The sequence below is a fragment of the Paralichthys olivaceus genome, chromosome 23 (assembly GCF_024713975.1).
Source record: "Paralichthys olivaceus isolate ysfri-2021 chromosome 23, ASM2471397v2, whole genome shotgun sequence".
In the NCBI taxonomy this organism is placed as follows: domain Eukaryota; kingdom Metazoa; phylum Chordata; class Actinopteri; order Pleuronectiformes; family Paralichthyidae; genus Paralichthys; species Paralichthys olivaceus.
Window position 1 is genome coordinate 769408 of NC_091115.1, and position 23339 is coordinate 792746.

Genomic DNA, 23339 nt, shown 5'->3' on the forward strand with positions numbered 1-23339 from the left:
TCAGAGCTCCAGTGTCTTTATGTACAGATTACAGGTTAACAGTATATATGTAGATAGAGGTCACAGCACTACTCAGTGGCTTATGTTCCGGACTATTACAACATTCAGTTTGATTAGTAATACATAAAAAAACACGCACTGTTCGTACACATACATCAGGAATTCTCTGACGGAGCTGTAATGCCCAGAAGGAGGAGTTTAAAGAGACTCAAACATTTTTATTTGAATGTGGTGGTTTGATAAAGTTCGAGTATTCTGACTTTATGTATTGTATTATGTTGTAATAAATCCAGCGCAGATGCAAAACTTACTGAAGTAATAAAATCTCAATAAAAAAGTATTTCATCATAATTATGAGGAGAGAAATAAAGAGCTTTTACATTTGTGATTAGCTAGCTAGCACCAGCTAACTACCTTGCTACCAAACATTAGCGCTATAACAACAGAGACGTGTTGTGTGGAGCATTAATTCAAACATTTAAAACAACTGGATTTATTTATACTGGAAAATAGAGAGAAAAACTGCAGCTCGACCAGCCGATGCTGAAGCGTCTCGAACGTTTTCTCCTCTAACGAGCTTCTGGAAATTACTGTCGGTTCTGATCACATGAAAATAGAAACAAAACAGTTTTTATAATAAGTTTACTGGATAAATTGCACATTTGACTTTGTCCATCTGACCTGATGTTCTCCGGATAAAAGCAACTGTTTTAAATGACTTCATTAAATTATGAACAATAAATATTACTGGACTCAACAATGAGAAACAAAATGTTGTAAAACTGAAAAGTGAATAAATAGAACATGTTCTTCGATAATGTGTCAGCAGCTGTTTGAAATGAAAATGTTTCGGGTCCCTTTAATCTCCATCAACAGTCGACCATCATAAAAAGCAGGAAATCAACCACCACCTGCTGGACACACTCAATACTACGTCAGAGGCATTGTGTGTACTTGTACTTGAGCTCAACTCACTTTCACTTCACTCAGCTCTAAATATCACGTTTCAGCGTCACACGTCTCCGATGTTCGAGCGTTTGAACTGATTCTATCTGAAGTGACTCACGTCCAAAGTGGGTTGATGATGGTCAGATGTTGAACACGTGGACGGACACGTCCAAACCCCCTCGATTGTGTCACAAGTGAATACACAAATAAAAATGTATTAGTACATAGAAAAAAACAAGAGTCCTCAAAATGATCCTCGTTTATTGTCCGTCAGCCGTCCCGTCCCGACGCTCCCGGTTTTAGCAGCAAGTTCTACGTGTTTGGTCCTTGGTCTGTAAAGTTACTGCCACATAAGTTTTAATAGCACTTCAACATGTACTGCACAAAGTGATTCTAACGACACCGAGAGCAGATGACGTCTGTTCGTTCATCTCTGTAGAAACCTCACATCTCTAAATAAAACACCTCAGTGCTTTGATTCGTCACATGGGATGTTTCAAACGTTTACTCCACCCTGGGACGTTTTTCAGTCCTATTTTTAACAATTTAATGCAAAGTCAAAGTTTGTCATTCAAAATGTACGATTTGAATTTAAACTCTAACATAGTGCTTCTTGTCAAAAAGCTTAAACAGGGATAAGTTTGTGTTTCTGCTCCGAATCAAAGAGGAAATGTTATTAAATTCCCTCCAGCTCCGGTTCAGTTGATAATTTAGAGATAATGAGGTTTGAACAATCGTTCCTGTGAGTTGACTAACAGCTGCTAAAACATCAGAAACATGTAAAAACTGTATAAAAATAAAGTTATTATTACTTTGATACACCGATATAACTCACTACATAATTTACAACTTCACATCAATAAGATGATTGCACCGTTGTGATTTCTATAGCTTCACATTTTTGGTATTAAAGTAATATTTCAAACAACAGGGGATTTGTCAATGCGACTACACGTCTTTACTAAATGTAAACTCTGAGACCAGCAGCAAGTTTTCTTCATGATTCTTCTGGGAACGACTCAGCAAACTTCACTGAAAACTTGACTTAAATAAACTAAGATAACTCGACATTGTTCATTGAAATCATGGATTAAATGTTTTCTGACTGGTGAAACTTTTGAGCTTCATATTTTATGTAAACGTATTCGATGTTTGAACTTGAACTTTTCAAACGATGGAGGAGATCGTGTCAGTGCTGCTGTCAAACCCTTTATGAACCGTGCAGAAATAATAAACTTCTCTCTTTTTTAAAGCAGGTTTAGCAGCAGAATACTAGAAATGAGTGGTTTAGCAAAATAATGCATTCACATGACATGCTACTATTCTCATAAGCGTACAGGTTAGCATCCATTTATTGGCAAAGCAGCACATGGATTAACGTCAAACTACCAAAGCCTCCATCAGATCGTTATACTACAGGAGCTAGCTTAGCAGGACCTTGTTTAGCATTGCATTGGTTTGTTAGCTTTTAGCGTAAGTTGTGTGGATGGAGGTAGTTCCATTGGTGACGCTGGAAACAGAAATTAAAAAGTTTATTTTTCACTGATTTCAGTTTGTTAATTGGCTGATCAAGGTATCGGCTCATATAATGACCGGAGTCTGGTTGAACATATTAGCACAGCTGCTAACATATCATATAGTAGTATTAATATATAAATATAAATAATGAATGCATTTGATTTCTTTTTCACCAGCTTGTTCACTTCTGATGTTCAGACATCTCAAGTTAAAATAATATTTCGCTTCATCTGACTTTTGTGTTTCGGTTTTACCAACGCAGTTTGAGAAGGATTGGAATCGGGCACGTTTTCTTTTTGGTATTCTACCTGAAAAAGTCCCATGAAACACCTGGTTTAAAAGATTTGTCCTGTAATAGTCGGGAATGCGATGCGTCCAGATTCCAGGGTGACATAAGGCTGAAGTCACTGACAGGCTGGAGGCGTTGGTTCAACAGTGGAACAGCAACTTAACCAAAAGGTGCAAACAGCTAACAGTCATTTTCAAATCGCCTGTCACATCCCAACACTTTAAAAAAACTAACCGTGAACTCCTTCACGACACAGGAACACAGTCCACAACGTGCCGTCGAGTCTCCGCGACAGAAAAGAGGTCGATTAGTTAAAAATGAAACAATCTCAGTCACAGAAGTGAAGTGGACGAAGTTCTCGAGTTCCTCTGAGGAGCCGCTCACCGACAACACATGAACACCTTTCGTCTCTCCGCGAATAGGCTCCGCCCACAACATCCGTTGTCCATCAAAGTCAAAAACGTCTTCCAGAGTCCCTCGTTCTCAGAGAAATCCCAAACCTCAGATCATACCTGATAAAAACCTGCTGCGTGGTGCTGAAATCTCATTGGCCCGTTTCAGCGGAGAGGCGGGCCTCGTACAGGATCAGCGCGTGATGGACGAACTCGTACTGCTCGCCTGTCTGGATCATCCCACCTCTGCAGACACAGATTAGACTCATTACTACAACAACACCACGTTGTGTCTAATGACTGTTCTAGAATCTAGATCATAGAATCAATAACTAGAACATCGTGGTCCAGAAGAGACATGACATGGGGGGAGGGGGGGGGGGGGGGGGGTCACCTGTCGGCTCGGAGCTGGCAGGTGATGCTCAGCACGTCCACCGCTCCCTCCAGCTGAAGCTGTCGACAGCCGATCGTCGTAGCGATGAAACAACCTGTCCGGCCGATCCCAGCGCTGCAGAGAGGAGGAGACAGACGATGAAGTGTTTATATTTTAAAGAAACAGTTTCTCAGGTTCCGCTCGCTACGATACCTGCAATGGACGATAACTGGTCCCATGGCGGCGGCTGCCCGTCGCTCCGTCTCTACATCGGACATCAACTGCAGCAGCGGCATTGCTGAATCAGGGGTTTTGTGGTCGGGCCACGATGTGTACCAGTAATGCTGCAGCACGCGAGTTTGATTCCCACACTGTACAAACACACACGTTCAAGACGTGTTAATTAAAAGACTTTATCTGCACAGGAGAAATGGAAAGTTGTTTTTGAAGTGACCTTGAGTGTGAGGCTGCGAGTGGTGTAGTGTTCACACTCTCTGACGCTGTTCACCAACACCTCCACCTTCCCGTAGATCCCCCTCCTCTCCGGCCAGTAAAGAACACACTTCTGCAACGAGGAACACAAAGCAGCACGTTCCTACTTTAATTCAAGTTGGAACCAAACTGTGGAACATTGACGGAAAAATCCTGATAACTTTGAGGTAAAGTTTCCAGAATCACCCGATCCCTCGAGTCGCATCGATTCTGAAGTGGAACTTTTCTTCGATTACCTCGTTCTTCTCCTTCAGTTTGGTGATCATCACGATGACCGGCGACTCCTCCTGCCACGCCATCTGCCAGAAGTCGTTCACTGTGTTCACCATGGGACCCTGAGTGGCGATGTACGCCTTCTCATCACCTAGGTAACCCTGCGGGGGGAGCCAATCACACTGCAGCGTCAACAGCGTGGTAACAACAACACCTGTCCCTCTACATCTCAGAGGTTCTCTTTTCTAAAAGTGAACGTTTGTGAGACAAGACGTGAAGCGTGAAGATCCTAACGTGTAACTCTGCTCACTCACTTTATACCAACGAGACCTTTGGTTTGGAGTTTGCAGATGCAGGGACGGTTGAGATCTGTTTATATTCAGTGTATTCATTAAGGTAAATGCAGAGAATCGGCTCCATCGTCATGTGATAACTCTTCTGTCTGTGACGAACAGTGTTCGCTCGGTCGGATGAAGTATTTAAACAGCCTGAGTTCTCCCCTGTGATCTGACAGTTTAAACAGTTTCAGAGGAGCTTCCTGACAGGAAGAGAGTCCATTGTACCCGAGTCTGAGAGCAACACTACAGACTCTTACTGCGCTGTACTTTCACTGCCATTGTGTTGACGAGGAAACCAAAAGAAAAAAAAAACGTGTCGACATTCCAGATGTGTGAGGTGACGGTGTCAGTTTGATGGTTCTCTGGTGAGATTTAACAAACACACTCTCCTGAATCAAGGGACGATATCCATGTAAAGAAAACCGCACGTTGTGAATACCCACACGTATGTAGTTGGCGTTAATGTAGGAGCTCAGCAGGTCGTTGCAGCTCTTGGTCTTCAGGATCACCCTGGAATGAGGATCTAGGAAACACAGCAAGGAGAGGAGGTGAGGACACATGAGAGGGAGGAAAGGAGACATGGACGGGAGATTTATATATGACATTGATTTGAATGGGGGAGGGAAGATTAGATTAGTTCAGACTCTTTCCAGTTTAGTCTGAACTAAAATATCAAGGTCGTCGACCTTTGACCTCAACTTCCTGTGATTGGACCAAAAGTCCAACAAAGTGTTTTCACTGTGAACCAACAGAACCAGGTTCAGTTTGATCCAGAACATCTGGTCTGAGGAACCGTTCGCAGCTGGAGTTCAGACTGAACTGAGAGTCTGAAGGTTCTGATCTCGGTCTATGAGGACGGATCCCCGAGCACCTTGAGACAAGAAAACAAAGCTCCTGGAACAGAGGACGGAGTTTGACTGACGGCCGCTCTAGGTGAGCATTCCTTACCCTTGATTGGCCGGAAGGAAGGAAGGAACCACACCCACTCACCCCTGCCGCTGTTTTATTGCTGACCCCGCCCCCTTTCCAAAACATGAAGAACTAACATTGTGTCGGTGACGGTTACGTAAAGTCTTCAACAGGAGGTCGCTGTGAGAACAAACTGTGCCCTGAATGTGTGTGTGTGTGTTGGGGGAGGAGCCACATTAGTCGTCTTCAGCGTTGTTGACCTTTCACCTTGAATCCTTCCCACAAACTAAAACAGCTTCCTGGTTCAACAGGAAATGAGACGAGAGGTTTCTGAGGAGCGAAGCTTTTCAGCATCAAAGTAAAACGACGTTTTTCTCTCTGTCGTCTTTTCTCCATGAAACAATGACTTTACTTTGTATAATTCAATTTATAAATCAAGTTCGTGGGCATCACTCCACACGACAGAAATTCATTCTTTAAATAATTGTGAGTGGATTTTAATTTTTGGAAACATCTGTTTGTGTCTCACTGGGTAGTATCGTCTTGTATCTGCTCTTGGTGCCGTGGTTTGGAACATCCAGCTCCTTAGGATCCGTGAAGTTCATGGGAATTTCCTGAAATGGAAGAAAAAATATTTTTATTACATGATTAAAAAAAAGACAAACTATTCTACAATGAGTCCATTTATTAATATTCAACTGAATATATAAATATAAATGTTCCTGAACCAATCAGTTAATTATGTATTTATGTAATTAAATAAATAACAACAGACATAAATCTGACTTAACGACACGACGGCCGATAAAACTTCTTGAGAAACTTTTCAGTTTGTTTCGTCCTCGTGTCCAAACTGACTGTTTGTTTACGTACAGTGAACTCTGTGTGGAGCTTATCCGTGTTGTTGATGAGGTCTCGGAGCTGCGGCCTCGTCAGCGGCCGGCTGGCGGACATCAGGTACTCCCTCGCCGCCGACTCTCTGGGGGTTACGACAGCAACACTGAGGGGTTCCACAGAGCCGAGAGCCGACATGTCCAACACCAGAGACACGTTAGAACCACGTCTGGTGACCAGAGAGAGAAGAAAACATGACGTTAAGTCAGCGTTAACTTCCTCTTCCTTACGGGTGATCAGCTGCTTCCTGAAGTTCAGGTGAAATATCAGTTGATTTGCAAAGAACAAAAGTCCAAACGACATTTAGTCGAAACACCATCAACAGGTAAATGAAGATGAATTAAAAAGTCGATGCTTTTGATCAAAAATCTTCTTTCTCTCCACACCGTTTACCTGCGGGCGACCGAAGCTGCTCAAAGCTTATTGGTCGAACTAGAAACAGAAACTCTTCAGATTCACACGTTCACTGTTTATTGAGATCACAAACCAGATCCCTCGGGTCAACGGGTCCAGATCTTTGGTGTTTCTCAGTACACGTGTCTCCTATTGACTCTTTGCTGCCAGTAAAAAAATATATCAAATACCACAGTTCACATTGTCAGTGTTTCCATGACAACCCCCGTCAGGATGTTGTCTTGGTTCAAAGTGTCGGAGCTGAAGAAAAACAAGAAGACAAGGTGTTCTCATGTGTGGAGCATCGTCTCCCTACGTGTTGGACGGTTCTCTCTCCAGGATGCCGTCTCTTCCTGTTCATCTGATTGCTGATTGGCTGACATCCAGAGTGGACAACACACACACACACACACACGCACACACAAGCGCACACACACACGAGACATAGACAACAAGAAAAACATCCTGTTCTCACTCTGAGCCTGAAATCTTCTTCCCTGTCTCACCTTAAGAAACACAGATCGTGCTCTGCACTTCAACACCTCGCTCTGAAGTAACCAGAACAAAATGGCCTCCGAGGTCCAAGCACGCGGACGCGCCGCACGTTAGCGGAAGAGTGACGAGCAGCAGATAAAGGCTAAAGTGCTCCACGCCGAGCGGACCCAGATAAAGATGTTTTTCTTCTTGGTTATGTAACTAATGAGCAGCGACACCAGCAGCACAGAAATATTCCAGTGATTAGTCTGAGCCCATCTGAAAAATGAGGTCGGTCTGATTTAACGACATCGAACTTTCTCACAGTCGAGCACGACGTCACAAATAAACACGTCAAACGTTTGAACAACCAGGAAACTTGATCAAATAAAACCTTCTGACTAACTGATCAACATTAAAATAGATTTAGTCAAAACATCATGTGATAAATCTGAGGGTCACACGATGAGGACACAGAGGACAGGTGTCCAATAAGACGCCTCCATTCATGTAAACACCACCCAGAGGACGGACACACACACACACACACACACAGTATACATTCTTTATGGAGGAAGTCGGACTGAATGTAAACCTCAAGTGTTGATATTTCTGAACTACACACACACACCTTTGTCTGAAGCCTCCTCATCGGCACGTACGCAGCTGAACACCTGACTCCTCCGACAATCACAGGTTACACAACACACACACACACACACACACGCTAAACGAGGTGAACAATCAGGACGCTCGTCAGGTGACAGCAAACGCTGTTGTTGGATTTGAATTCACACACAAAGGCTTCTACACTTGACGTCTCGGGGTAAACAGGATGTCGATCGTCTCTCTGTTGCTTAGTTACAGAAAATACCAACAAGTTAGAGCGGTGCAGAAATGTGACTGATATAAAAGTGGGCGTTTACCTGTGTAACCCACCTCTCACAGTGTCACCTGTATAAACCCCGCCCCTCTTACCTTTCTTGAAGTCCAGCCGCAGGTTTCATCCTGAAGGGGGAGGGGCAGGGCCTCAACTCGTTATTGGCTGTAACCGGGGCTACGCTGGCAGGAGGGGCACGGCCGTTGCTGATGACGACAGTGGCAGGGGCGGGACTAGGAGAAGAAGTGAAGGTAAGAGATATTTTCAGGTGAATTGTGGGAAACATCGGTCCGTTAAAGTTACCTGGGCACAGGGACGACAGGCGCGGCGAGGCGGGGGCAGGCTGTGATTGGCTGCTGCTGGAGAATGGGCGTGGCGACAGCTGGAGGGAGCTCAGCTTGGACCATGCTTCCTGATGTGACGACCTGGAGACGCATTAATGAGTCATCGTTTGTTTGAACCTGTCAAGTTTGTTTTTTAGTTTCGGGACAAACGGAAAAGAGCGTTCTTGATACTAATGCTCTAAATTAAACATGTTTATATTTTGCATTTATTACCGATGTTCATTAACGTCGTCCCTACGAGATAAACAAAAATAAAAGGTTTGTTGTCGGATGCTGACCTTTGTGCCCTTTGACCTGAGGGCGGAGTCAGGGGAAATTGTGAGCGTCAGGTGGAGATCAGAGGGCGGAGCTTTCAGTTCTGTGTCAGAAACCTGAACCTTCTCCTTCAGTCGAAACAAAACCTGAGAGAGAAGAAGAGAGAAGAGAAGAAGAGAAGAAGAGAGAAGACAAGAGAAGAAGAGAGAAGAGAAGAGAAGAAGAGAAGAGAAGAAGAGAGAAGAAGAGAAGAAGAGAGAAGAAGACAAGAGAAGAGAGAAGACAAGAGAAGAAGAGAAGAGAAGAAGACAAGAGAAGAAGAGAGAAGAGAAGAAGAGAGAAGACCATTTTAATAATCCAGAGAATTCACTTTACAAATAGAAAAACAAAAGATTTAAATCTGTGAAGAGCGAAAAGACGTCAAACTGAGTTTCCTCCAGATTATTTATAAACACATATATAAATAAATAAATGTAAATATAGCTGAGGTTTCCCTCGTGTGGAGGACCTGCAGCACTACAACTGAAGGAAAAATAGGTTTTCTACAAATCGATTCTTTAATTGATGCCACTTATTCTTTTTTATTTATATTTCGGTTGGATTTTTAAATTTTAAATCATTTTTGATGTGATTCTCTCTCTGGCCCCTGAAGAGAAACAAATCTTTTGTTAGTGCCACAACAGCAGAGGAGTGTGTGTGTGTGTGTGTGTGTGTGTGTGTGTGTGTGTGTGTGTGTGTGTGTGTGTGTGTGTGTGTGTGCGTGTGTGCGTCAGGACGAGGTGACCTTTGACCACGGACACAGATTGAAGGCGGTTAGCGGTCTCAGCCTATTAGAGCGGCCGAGGTGAAAGGTTTAGAGACGTTTAACATGTCGGGGATTATGCTGATCCGTGGACGTCCTCACGAGTAAACATTTGTTCCTGTGTGTGAAATGTGATTTACCATCAAGCAGGTGATGACGATGACGAAGATGGTGAAGAAGAGGACGACGGTGTAAAAACCTTCTCGGGTCCACACGTGATCCCTCTGCTCCCCCTGCAGGACGTTTTTCTGCAGAGACACAAGATGTTAAATCATTAATCTGGTTTCAGGATCGTCAGGATTCTTTTAATCACCTTTAAAACTCTTGATAAGGATTTGATGAAAGGTCAATGGAGGGAAGACGTCTCCCTGAGCCAGAGCTCTTCAACAAGTGGACGCACACTGAGTCTGACGTAATGACAGAAGCAGTCAAATGCAGTTTCTTGCTGAAACCCAGATAAAAACTGGACATGGATCAACACCAGCATCAAACAACACGATGAGCTGAAGACGGAGACGGAGAATGTGATGCAGCAGTTTACACGTTGTTTTTTGTTCGTGCACATCGTGACACCTCAGTCAGTTCTGAAAACAGAAACCTGATCAGTTTAAGTAACGTTGTCCTCACAGAGGAACCATCACTTCTCTCAGTAATAACATTAACATCAAGTGTTTCTCCTCGGGCGGATCGATCCCACTCTAACTGTTCCATTAAACTTTCAGCAGCAGCACTCTGCTCTCCATCCATCCTCTCCATCCGCCCGTCTCCATGGGGACTAACGATGCAGCTTAACGAGCCGCGGTTACCTAGGAGACGGAGGAGCAAACACATTAACGGTTAACACGCACCTCAGTCGAGACCTCGGTGATGCCGAAGTGTCCCAGGTGGCGGTGGAGGACCCGGACGTTCAGTGATTGGATGACCTCTTCGGCAGGGCGGGGCTGGGAGATCCCCAGCCTATCAGAGGACACGAAGAGCTCGATGCCATTCTTTTCCTCCTGTGAGAGGCCGTCCATCAATCAATCAATCAATCAATCAGCGGAGTGCAATGTGTGAATGGCGTGTGCGTGTCTTACATTCAGCCGGTTGATGTGAACGTGTCCTGCAGGAACACCAAGCGCTGCCGCAACACCTTCTCGAAACCAACGAAGAAGACTGACGTTCAGCCTCCGCACGTCCACGGCCAGGTACTGAGAGAGAGAGAGAGAGAGAGAGAGAGAGAGAGAGAGAGAGAGAGAGAGAGAGAGAGAGAGAGAGAGAGAGAGAGACGTTGGCAGCTTTCTGCTAGTCTTCACATCTGCAGTTTTGCAAATTTAATTTTAGCCATGAAGAAATGTAGAAAAAAACATTTTAGTGATATTTACTTTTTGGAATTATGACAAAAAACTGAATAAATGGTGCGTTCGAAAGTAGAGATCGATTCTCTCGTGTCACTCCGAAGACAAAAACACGTTCATCAGAAAAACAGATTATTTCTTTATGTAACATTAAAAGAAAACAAACGTGTGTGTGTGTGTGTGTGTGTGTGTGTGTGTGTGTGCACGCTAATGGCTAAAACAAAATGTTCTGTTGCTCCTTAATTCAATATCAGGACCAATAACCACAGCCACACACAAACACACATACAACCTTGTCCGGCCCCTCACGTCACCATCACAACAACAACCTCAACTCTAATTCTGCAAAGTTGCAACAAGAAAAATCAAAGAACAAACATTTCAATCAATAAATAGAAAACTGATCATTTAGATTCTTTTCAGCCAAACAACAAAACAACCTGCGAATAAATAAAATCAACAATCGACCGAATGATGTGAAACAATCCAACCCAACAACTGCAGCCTGTGAATGAAGAGAATCAAACCCTGAATCTGAACTCACAACCTCACCAAGGAAACATCGTAGATCCTGTCGCCTACAGAAGATTTCCCCTCAATGAGCAGACGCACAGAGCGACAGGCCGCCTGTCAGTCACAGCTCAGGGACCGCCGCTCCATTTCCCCCTCTAGTCAAGTCGTGATCTCTGATTGGCTCAGAGGACTCAGCTCACATGACACACACATGATTGGCTGTTAGACGATAGGTAATGCCATTATCGCGCTGTGCTTCCTGTCAGGATCAGGTGCTATTTCTGTCCACACACACACACACAAACAAACAAACACGCACACACACACACAAACAAACACATGCACACACACACACACAGGGTAACAACCACTAATTAGCCGGCAGCCCTCAGGGCAGTATGGGGAATCCAATTTGGACCAATCAGATAGGAGAGAGACAGTGTGTGTGTGTGTGTGTGTGTGTGTGTGTGTGTGTGTGTGTGTGTGTGTGTGTGTGTGTGTGTGTTATAGATAAATAATATGAAAATGCTAAAAAGTACAGGATGAATACTTTGATTCAACAAAAAGAAAAACCTGGTAATTAAAGGGTTAACAACAGATGGACAAGAAAAAAAAATCAATGGTCCAATATTTTGAAAATGATTTAATATTTGAATGTTATTTTAAATTCTCTCTTCGATCAAACTAGAATCAGATGAATCAGATGTTTGTAGGAAACTAACGATGATAAACTGAAGGAAACATGAAGAATCTGTGATTCACAGCTGCTTCACTCTGGAGGAGGATTTACGTACGTCACAGTGAATCTGTTCACACGTGACCCACTTTCATTTCATGGTCAAAGTTAAATTACTGAGGACGACAATGAAACTCCCGTCTCTCAGACACAGAGACGATGAACACATGAATAAAAAGACCAAGTGGTCGCAGAGTCACTGTTCTGCAGCTTCTCCTCAGAGCGCTGACGGGGAAAACGTGAGCTGCACGTGAACCGTGCATCTCTGTGAGGTCACACACACGCACACACACACACACACACGCACGCACGCACGCACGCACGCACGCAGACACACACATGCACGCAGGGAAGTGACTTGTCACCATCTGGGACGACAGATATGAAAGAACATCGGTCATAACTGACGACGAGGACGAGGGTTGTGAATTAACCTCCATCTCTCTGTTCATTCATCTGCAGACTGTGTTCGTGCTCTGAGGCTCGACCGTCTCTCCTCCTCCTCCTCCTGCATCATCTGCTCAGTGATGTGATGAACGGCTGCGGCCTTAAGGGACGAGTCATGTGACCACACACAGGAAGTCAATTAACAAAGACGGTTACGTAAGGCAAGAGCGGAGCCTGGCGGAGGTGTCCATGTTGCCATGGCGTCCTGTGTGACTGTGTACAAAGATGGACGACATGAAAGCTCCATGAGGTGAGATGAATTTAACATTTAGCATCATATCATGTTCTATGATGTTAACAGTGTGAATGTGGGTGAAGTGTAAAGAGCTTCGAGTTTCATGAAGATTTATATAAACACACATTAACCACTAAACTACAAACATGAAGTTATTGTAGAAACGCTGGATCGAACGTTCTGTGTCTCTGCTCGGTAACTTATCTCCTCCTGAATTCAACAAAGACCAAATTTAGAATCCTGATTAATTTTTCACGGCACTCCAGCTGTGTTTGTGTGGGTCGAAGTGAAGTGAGTGTTTTATTCACCAGGCGGTGTTCAGGTTTGACCTCTATCCCACTGCAGCGACCCCTGGACCCTGAACTCTCTGACACTGCTTCACAAACACCAACTACACAACTCGTCATCTCAACAGTTGGTCCTCGCTTCTCTGGATGAACTGACTTCTCTCTCTCTCAACGGTCTGAAATAACTGAAGTGATGAGACACTACACTCGTCTGTCTGCTGCTTTCCACCGGAGGTTTCTCCAGATTGCCTCCACTCCCACAATGCATCTGTGGTGACGGCCCCTCCGGTGGTCTTGGCAGAGGACTGTGGGAGTGTTGGCAGCAGAGCTTCACAGTTCAGACGCTTCGATATACAATTAAATCAAGAATCTGCTGCATTTCTACTAAAAATAACCAAGTCTGTGACTCAGACTGTGTCCTGCCTCCGTTTGTACTCGCTCGTCTGTCTCTGTGTTGTGTATGAACGACGTGTCACGGAACAGGAGACGTGTGGTTACCGTGCTTACGTTAATCCAACACGTTCACCAGCAGCGACCTGAACCTGAGGAGGCAGCTAATTATTTTTAATGCTGACTAATCTTCAAACAAGTTTCTCCTCTTACAAAATTAGGATTATTTGAAATTTCACAAAAACCAAAGTGACGTCTTCAAACAACCGTTTGTGTTCAATCGATCAGAATCATCAGGTGAACGCTTCTGCTTCAAGATCGATTCTGAAAACAGTTGCTGATCAAACTGTTTCTGTTTGTTCTGCGACGTGAGAACAGAATCACACGTTGAGAAGCTTCTGGTCTTTCCCTTCGAGGGGCGACATCCTTCTCTCTCTCTCCTTTCCTCTCGATCTCACTCGACCACTTCTCTCCGTCTCCCTCGTTAACAACCAGTTCGTACCTGTCTATCTGTCTCTGCCTCAATGTCAGTCTGAAGGTCGCTGCTGTTTACAGTTATGTAACCGTCCATTGTGAAGGTAAGTGGGTCACACACACACACACACACGATTGCTGTTTCCATGGAGACAGGGAGCGCAGCATCTCTCCTCCAGCGCTGTGGATGCCGGAGTCTGCGGCTCCTCATCATCCATCATTCACTTACTGTCTGTTTGCTCCGACCTCTGACCTCGGAGGGTTTCGAGCCTCGGAGGGAAACGACTTCCTCCAGACATTTCTAATCTCTGACGAAGATGACGAAGCAGAAATGAAACTTTAAACACTGAAGCACAAAAACAACCTCAGACTAATCGACTCCAGCCTCGGGTCCGTCTCCCAGACGACGCAGCAGTTTTCCATCGTCATCGATCTTAAATATCAAAACATAAAATATCTACGATCTAACTGTAAAATTCTGATATTCACACTCAGTCCACATCGACCAGGTTCCTGTGCTGATTCAGTCTCAAGTCACAAAAGACAAAACACGCGTCTCTTCTTTCTCAACCAATCAGGGGGCAGATTACTCACCACGGTAACCAGATGCCGTGCAGAGATGGCGGCGTGCTCCGGCTGCACCTCGTGATGCGGCCGTGCCAGCAGGTTGAGGGCTCGCTGACCGCCGTGCTCCTCACGAAAGTGAGACTCCAGCAGGGCGGCCGGCATCACTTTGGCCAGTCGGTGCTGAAAGTGATGATGATGATGATGATGATGATGATGATGAGGAAGATGGAGGTGGCGGGACTCGTCCACAGCATGCTGAGGGAGGAGACGTGGGGGGAGGTGAAAGGAGCGGCGAGAGGGGAGGAGTCGAAGCTCGTGGTCGCCAGAGGACGATTCTGAGGAGGGAAGAAGAGGAGGAGTCAAAAATGTCTCTGTGTTGTTTCGTGTTCGTTACAAACAAACAATGTGTTACAATACGGATCTGAGCCACCAGGGGTCGCTCAATTAAAACAATAACAGAACACCCAGCTTGACGATAGAGTAATGCAGCGTGGGTTCATGGGAGTTTTATTCACGTTGAGCAGCAAACGAACGGTCGATAATCGTGATCCATTACAGGTGAGCGATGCTAACCTCCATCGCACGAATCTGAAGCTACTTATCATTATCATCATCAGACGCAGAACTGAACTTGTATCTTCTCTCTTATCGAAGACGACTTCGTCAAACGTCATTTCACTCGGTTCTAACGTCTCGAGACCGAAAGATGAGACGATGTCACTCTGTCTGAATCGTCTCATCTTTTAAAAACAGGCAGGAAGAGAAGATGAGGCTCAGAGGGACTTCCCTCCAAACGTGAGGAACATGAACGCGGCAGGATTCATCTCAGTCTTTATCCTCGGAGCAGAAACAGGAAGAGACTCCAGCTGCCTCACGTTCACATCAGTTCACTGAGACGTGTGACGGAGCCGACAGAAGCTGCTTCACTCTGCAGGACAGAGACAAACATGTCAGACATAAAGACACTCGGGTCACTCCTCGTCTCTGGTCCCTCCTCGTCTCTGGTCACTCCTCGTCTCTGGTCACTCCTCGTCTCGGGTCACTCCTCGTCTCTGGTCACTCCTCGTCTCTGGTCCCTCCTCGTCTCTGGTCCCTCATCGTCTCTGGTCACTCCTCGTCTCGTCTCTGGTCACTCCTCGTCTCGTCTCTGGTCACTCCTCGTCTCGTCTCTGGTCACTCCTCGTCTCGTCTCTGGTCACTCCTCGTCTCGTCTCTGGTCACTCCTCGTCTCTGGTCCCTCCTCGTCTCTGGTCCCTCCTCGTCTCTGGTCCCTCCTCGTCTCGTCTCTGGACCAGAGTTAAGTAACCGCTCGGCCCCTCAGGAAACAGCAGGTCTGTAGAAACAGAGCGATCCTGAGAGCGGCTGCAGAGCCGACACAGCTTCTCTCCGGCTCCGGCATCTTTTCTCCCTAGCGACAGCATCCTGGTTGCCATGTGCTACGCTGTGCTGAGCCGAGCTGTGATTGGACAGGAGCCATCAGCCAATCACGGGTCAAGTTACAGCGAGCTGACAGTTAACTGAGGGGAAATCACTCAACACAATTTAATTAACGAAATGTTTCCTGATTGGTTCACATACGATGATGTTTTTGTCCTGTCACCTGCAGACGAGACGTTTCAGTCATGTGACGTTTCAGTCATGTGACGTTCGTACGTCGTCATTTATTCGCTGGACTTTTCTAATTTTCTTTTTGTGAATTTTTATCGTTTCCACTGAGGCTCAATTTGAAAACGTGAATTTATCTTGTTTTTATTTCAGTGAACTGAAAATGTTGGTTGGACGTGAACATCGAACCTGGGACGAACACTTTCACCATTCCGATGTTTTAAAGACTGAACTTTTCAACGGATCGTAAGTTGCAGCCCTATAATAAAAATACATCAACGTTATATCGACAGGTGACAATATCGTCACCTAAACGTTTCAGCACCTGATTTCACTTGAGTTTATTTTCTCGTCAGACGTCGTGAGTCTGGATTCTGAAGCTGCAACGATCCGTCGATTAATCGTTGAGACGACAGAAAAATAAATTCTTTTTGATGAAGTGATTTTTCAGTTTGTGTCACTGACTCAGAACAAATGATCTGGAACTTAAACCAGAGAGTTTTGGATTCGAGTGTTTAGAGTTCAGGTTTCATCACATTTACAACGAATCACAGACTAATAGAAGGTGAAGCGTGGTGAGTCAGTGTCACTCTGTCGGCTCAAACATGGAAACATGCTGAAATATAATTTGACCGTATCACAAACATTATCAGGTTCCTCTGATCATCAACACTGAATCCAGTTAGATTCTGGATCAGACGAGAGATTTGAGTATTAATGTGATTAAGAGAAATATCTCATATAAACTCAACGTCACAGATTATAGAGAGTCAGAATGTGTTGTGTGGATTCATTCAGTGACAGATCCACTCAGACTCATGAGTTCAACGTCACGAGGGTTTGACTGTGACATCCTGCAGGTCTAAGGCTGAATCCATGAATGAAAAGAGGTGATGGAGGTTAGTTTGATGAGAGCAACACGAACACAGGAGCTCCAGAGTCATGGAGAGCAACACTTGTACCTGAGAGCAGCAGCTGAGTCAGAACCAGAACCACGAACATGGTGACGAACCTTCTCCCTCGAACTGGATCAATCAGCAGAACCGTCTGCAGCTCCTGTCGCTGCTGTGATTACGAAGAGGAGGCAGCCGGTGTGTGTCCGTGTGTGTGTCCGTGTGTTTGTCTCCGTGCATCAGATCCACACCCGCTCTCTCCACCAGCGGCTCCCCCCCCCCGACGGACACGCTGCTCTCCCCGTCCAGCGGTGTCCTACAGCGGCCTGAGAGACGGAGGAAGAGCCGCCGTGCAGCAGCTGCAGCTCCGGGGAGGAGAGGAGGATGTTTCCATGAGTGAGGATCAGGTGATGAAGAGGAAGATGAAGAGAGGAAGGGGAGGAGACAAGGCGTGGTGGAGGAGGAAGAGGAGGAAGAGGAGGATTAGTCCTAAAATTATTAATTTAATCAACAATATATATTTTCCTTTTAGCTTCGTGTCAACAATCGTCTTGTTTAGATTTGATTATAAATATAAATGAGATTTAATTATATTATCTTATTCAAACCAGTCTGTTATTCTTTAGATAAATATTTTATCATCCAGCCACAAATAACTGTTCACGTCATTAATACTTAATTATACTCACCCTGAACATGCAGCGCCACCTACAGGACAAAATGTATGTTACACCTTACAAAGTACACAGTGACACTTTTAAGATTCACAATCTAGCTTCAGTTGTATGGTTAGAAATATTTGAATACATATGAGTAATATTTGTACATATATAAGAAATATTTCTCTGCAGTAAAATATTGTCGTTGCTTCAGAAGCTGTTGACTTTGATGATAAAAGTTGGATCAGAGGAGAAACTGACTCTGAGTCTAAGTTAAGATTAACCTGAAAAGATGTCGGCCTGCAGGGGGCAGCAGCTCCTCGTGTCTGTGCAGCAGGTTGAACAACAGCAAAATTAAAGTTCACTTGGGTTGTGAGGTCCTTGTGTTACTTTGTCTGTTTTTATCTTTGTGTGACGTTGTGTGTCTGTAGTTGTGTGTCAGTCAGACACAGTGGGTGTGGTCACATTGTGTTTTTCTCATCTGCTTCTGATTAAAATGTCTTTTATAAAATCTCTCTCTCACAGTTTGTGTGTCTGCGTGTTGTGTTGTCAGTACGTGTGTGTATTTGATATATTATTTCACTGTGTAAAGATGTGAGCAAACACCTGCAGTGCTTCTCTTTGACTCGGGGGAGAAGATAAAGGAGGAGAGAAGGAGAAGATAAAGGAGGAGAGAAGGAGAAGAGAAGGAGGAGAGAAGGAGGAGAGAAGGAGGAGAGAAGGAGGGATCATGGAGAGTGTGTCTGACTCACATGAGGAATGTGCTCCAGTGGAGTTTAAAGGAGAGAAGTTCATCCTGCGTCTGTGGGTTTTTGTTTTTCTTCTGACTCAAACACCGGAAAGAAAGAAATGTCGAGTTGAGGATTTATTCCAGCCACGCCCTCAGATTCTGGCTCTGATCAAACTTTCACTTCGTCTCTGACTCGTTCACTGACGGAGCTGGTGAAGGTCAAAGTTTACATGTCTGATTTCTCTGGATCTATGAACGTGCGTCATGTTTAATAAACTATTTGCATCGGATGTTTTCCTTGTTTCTGTTTTCAGACTTCAGACTTTCTAAACACAAGTTCCCCTCACTTGAATAATAAGATGATAGATTAAGTTTGGAGTCTCTGGATATAAAAACAACTACAGAGACACAAAACTACCAGAATACTGTGAAATAAATTATAACACAAACACAAAATACCACAAATAAAATACAAAACAACAGCAACGCGACATAAACGCTGCAGAAAACTTTGATACAAAACAACTAGACAACAACAACAAGTGACCACAAACACACAAAAAAGAAAAAACAGAAACTAAACAACTAAATCAGATTAAAAATGACCAGAAACAAACACACAAATCAACCAGAGACTCACAAACAGACCCAGAGAGACAACTCCACTGAAGAACTGTGTGATTAGAAAGGCCTGTGTACTGTAGAACAAGATGACTAAAGGTTTGTGTTGAACTTCTTGTGAACTTGTTGTGTTGAAGATCTTTTAAACTTGTTGTGTTGAAGATCTTTTAAACTTGTTGTGTTAAAGATCTTTTAAACTTGTTGTGTTGAAGATCTTTTAAACTTGTTGTGTTGAAGATCTTTTAAACTTGTTGTGTTGAAGTTCTTGTGAACTTGTTGTGTTGAAGATCTTTTAAACTTGTTGTGTTGAAGATCTTTTAAACTTGTTGTGTTGAAGTTCTTTTAAACTTGTTGTGTTGAAGTTCTTTTAAACTTGTTGTGTTGAAGTTCTTTTAAACTTGTTGTGTTGAAGATCTTGTGAACTTGTTGTGTTGAAGATCTTTTAAACTTGTTGTGTTGAAGATCTTGTGAACTTGTTGTGTTGAAGATCTTTTAAACTTGTTGTGTTGAAGATCTTTTAAACTTGTTGTGTTGAAGATCTTTTAAACTTGTTGTGTTGAAGTTCTTGTGAACTTGTTGTGTTGAAGTTCTTTTAAACTTGTTGTTTTGAAGATCTTGTGAACTTGTTGTGTTGAAGATCTTTTAAACTTGTTGTGTTGAAGTTCTTTTAAACTTGTTGTGTTGAAGTTCTTTTAAACTTGTTGTGTTGAAGATCTTGTGAACTTGTTGTGTTGAAGATCTTTTAAACTTGTTGTGTTGAAGATCTTTTAAACTTGTTGTGTTGAAGTTCTTTTAAACTTGTTGTGTTGAAGTTCTTTTAAACTTGTTGTGTTGAAGATCTTTTAAACTTGTTGTGTTGAAGTTCTTTTAAACTTGTTGTGTTGAAGATCTTTTAAACTTGTTGTGTTGAAGATCTTTTAAACTTGTTGTGTTGAAGTTCTTTTAAACTTGTTGTGTTGAAGTTCTTGTGAACTTGTGTTGAAGTTCTTTTAAACTTGTTGTGTTGAAGTTCTTGTGAGTTTGTTCGGTGGTTCATGTCCGGACATCTGGGATTGTTCATCCTTCTTCCCGGACGAGAAGCGTCACTTCTGCACAGGGACAGGGAGGCGGGCCAAATGGGCGTGGTTTGGCTGAAAGTGTGAGTTTGTTGGGACGCCCCTTCCCCGAAACGCCCCCCCCCCCCGCCCCGCCCCCGCCCCCGCCCCCCCGCAGCTGCTCCTCTGTGTGTCGTCACTATTGCAACATCGCCCCGCCCCCTCGCTGCTGCGGGTTCTTGACGTTCGGAACCAGTTCGTGGATTTCAGTCGCAAACATGTCTCAGATCAACACGTGCCTCCGGCGGACCTTCACCGTCTTCAACATCTTCTTCGCGGTGAGTTTTTTTTACTGTTTCTGCTAAACACGTGGAAACATGTGGACTCAGCTGCGGAGGTCTTGAATAAGTTCGAGAAAGTAAGAAGTCATGTTTAACTCCTCGTGAAGTGATCTGAAGTGAAAAGCTGAGTCATTGTTGTGTTGGTTTGTGAGACTCTAAAATGTGCGTCGTCATCTGATGAGCTGATTCTAAGGTTTTTATCGTGACCAGTAAAACTCCAGAGGTCTGTCAGAGTAACTCTACAAGTGCTGCCTCACTCCTGACCTTCAATACTTCAATACTTCAATACTTAAATACTTTAATACTTTAATACTTTAATACTTCAATACTTTAATACTTCAATACTTCAATACTTTAATACTTCAATACTTTAATACTTTAATAACTGATCAGTCTCCAGTGACGATGTCTTTGTTTCTGCTGTTAATCGATAAATCGGTTGTCAACGTTAAAGTTTATAAAGTTGTGCAAAAGAAAAAAGTCCAAGATGATGTCATCAAATGTTTATCCAAGAGTCCAACTTAGTTTAGCAGCCATTTTGTTCCACAGGGAGTTTTAGTTCAGACTCACTCGTGATGAGTCACAGAACAATTCAACAACTTCTCTCTGGAGGACAGAGTCAGTTCATGTGTTTATATCTGTAACGTCCAGCTAACATGGAGGAGGGGATGTCATCTTCATGTTCAGTCTTTGAAATAAATAAATACTTGTATTTATCTCGGGCATGAAGACATTTTCGTATCATTGGTTTGATAAAACTAGGCTTAGAGACATTTTTACAGGGAACTGATGTTTTAGATGCAGATTTATCAAGAATTAAACTTGTGGTCAGTTGAATAGAAGGTGTGGCCTGAGTTCTTGTTCTGCAGGAGCTCAGAGTGAACTGAGTCAAACTGTCTGTGTTTTGTTTCAGATCTTCGGAGCCATCATCGTCTTGCTCCCTCTGCTCTCTCAGATCCTCACCAGTATCAATGGAAGAGACGTAAGAACAAACTCTTTGTTTCCAATAGCAAAACAGCTCCGGGTCTAAAAAAAAAGGTAAATGTGAACCTGTCGTTCTTCTGTTCCGCCTCCAGCTGGAGGGTCACACCAACGGCTACATCCTCCTCTACATCGTGGGAGGCGTCACCCTGATAATCGCCTTCCTGGGAGCGTATGGCGCCCACAAGGAGAACAAAGCGTGCCTGATCATAGTGAGTGTGGAGAGCAGCAAATATCTTCAACATAGAGAAGTGAAATGAGTCAAAACACTATTTTCACGAAAAACATAGGAAAAAAATCCTTGTTCTGTCTTTGTTCATCTGAAACAGGATGTGATGACACCAGGAAATGAATGTGTGCTCTTATCTTACATCCTGTTCGTTGAGCTATTTATATCCTAAACTTTTAATTTCCTCTCAAACAAAGACGGGGATATTTTTTAATTCTCACTTGTTAGTTTTAATTTTAAATTACAAATACATCTCTGTCTGTGTGTGTGTGTGTGTGTGTTTGTGTGTGTAGTTCCTGGTGTGTATGGTGATTGGAAGTCTGATGATGCTGGGAGTTGGAGTCGTCGCTGCCTTCGCCCGACCTCAGGTAACCCCCCCGACTGTTGATTCTACCGATGGTTCTATGTGACTGACTCTGAGTCTGTTTCTATGAATTAGCTGAACTATTATTTTGTTTCTGCCCTTCAGAATAAAAGCGTGTGTTGCACTGGTATGAACTGTGAGTTTTGTAGTTGACAGGTATCCTGACGGATCAGTTCCGCTCCATGCTGCCGCTCGACAAATCTACAGAGGAGGTGAAGAACGTGGCTGAGACCCTGCAGACGCATGTGAGACACACACACACACGCACACGCACACACACACACACAGACAATTTTTGGACTTTAACGTTCCCAAACGCTTTAAAACTTTGCAAGTTCAGAACGTAGATCAGATCTCAACCTGCTCTTTTGTTTCGTCTCTACATTGTTGACTCTCTGATGTCGTTGAACCTGTTTTCACTCCCAGAATTCCTCAGAGGGCAGTGGGGTGTGGCCCGAGCCTTCTGATTGGCTACCTGGAGGGGGGGGGGGGGAAGAAAAAGAAAAAGAATATTTTACCTCTCGGCTCCGTGCTGTCTGCAGGTCGATGTCACTTCCTGGTTTTATAGAGGAATGTGACTCACTCACGTCCACATTTATTCTCTGAAAAACAAATGAGGTGATAAAAACCATTAACTGCCGAACGTAGAAAGAATGAAATGGTTTGTCGTCACACTGGGAGTGTTTAAAACTTAAGTTCCTCAAATTTATTCCTAAAATATGCAAGAGGAACAATTTCTGCTTTTTAGTTTCCATTGTTTCCTCATCCATCGACTCAAGACGACAAAAAAGTCAAAGGAAAGAAGAATCTTTAGTTTGAAGTTCAACATATTTATATAAAAGTTGGTTAAACTCTTTTTGCACATTGTTAACGCTGATCTCTAACCGTCCTGTTCTTCTTCTGCTGTGTTCAGCTGCACTGCTGCGGCATGTTCAGCTACAAAGACTGGGAGAACAACATCCCTGCTTCATGTGAGTGCAGTGAGGAAGAGGAGGAGGGCGAGTGTCAGAGCATCAGCTACATTGTGAGTATAACGAAACACCTCATCTTCCTCAGTCGTGTTTTCTACACAGGTTTCTAACGTTTGTATTTGTTCCCTGCAGAGCATCTTTCACCGGATGACCGAGCCGAACAAAACCATCTACAGCAAGGTCTGTGAACATGTTCATACAAACGTGTTTCCATATAAACAGAACAGCTGAAATGAGTCCGCTTGATTTACGAACCGTAAATGTGACGTTTTCTTCCTCCTCTCGTCTTCAGCCCTGCTTTCCCATCATCATGAACTTCGTCCTTGTAATCGCTGACATCATGATTGGCATCATCTTCACCATGGCTGCGTTGGCGGTAGGAATCTCTGCTCAGCTCGTGATGTTTAACGT

General features: G+C 43.9%; 2 protein-coding genes across 4 annotated transcripts in view; one reads left to right on the top strand and one right to left on the bottom strand.

Moving 5' to 3' along the window:
- Positions 1–23323, bottom strand: ptprr (protein tyrosine phosphatase receptor type R). 3 transcript variants are annotated; one of them, XM_069519954.1, is made up of 19 exons: positions 23184–23323; positions 22476–22559; positions 18410–18480; positions 17068–17357; positions 14528–14835; positions 10591–10704; positions 10363–10512; positions 9655–9762; positions 8736–8858; positions 8417–8538; positions 8212–8346; positions 6346–6535; positions 6002–6086; positions 5007–5086; positions 4249–4386; positions 3975–4085; positions 3734–3891; positions 3542–3655; positions 1–3393 (listed from the first exon to the last, which is right to left on the bottom strand). In XM_069519954.1, exons 4-19 carry the CDS (start codon positions 17105–17107, stop codon positions 3300–3302), a joined length of 2070 nt encoding a protein of 689 aa, XP_069376055.1. In that variant the 5' UTR covers positions 17108–17357; positions 18410–18480; positions 22476–22559; positions 23184–23323; the 3' UTR covers positions 1–3299. The 3 variants fall into 3 exon arrangements, with proteins under 3 accessions (XP_069376055.1, XP_069376056.1, XP_069376057.1); XM_069519955.1 differs by lacking the exon at positions 18410–18480; XM_069519956.1 differs by lacking the exons at positions 10363–10512; positions 10591–10704; positions 22476–22559; positions 23184–23323 and having other exon boundaries at positions 17068–20188.
- The window catches only part of LOC109643613 (tetraspanin-8-like), a 4065-nt gene continuing 970 nt past the window's right edge, over positions 20245–23339 (top strand). The window contains exons 1-8 of the mRNA XM_020108779.2: positions 20245–20380; positions 21297–21365; positions 21460–21576; positions 21887–21961; positions 22107–22202; positions 22871–22981; positions 23061–23108; positions 23221–23304. Coding sequence (XP_019964338.2) covers positions 20321–20380; positions 21297–21365; positions 21460–21576; positions 21887–21961; positions 22107–22202; positions 22871–22981; positions 23061–23108; positions 23221–23304 — 660 coding nt within the window. The 5' untranslated portion in view covers positions 20245–20320. The remainder of the gene's footprint in view (positions 20381–21296; positions 21366–21459; positions 21577–21886; positions 21962–22106; positions 22203–22870; positions 22982–23060; positions 23109–23220; positions 23305–23339) is intronic.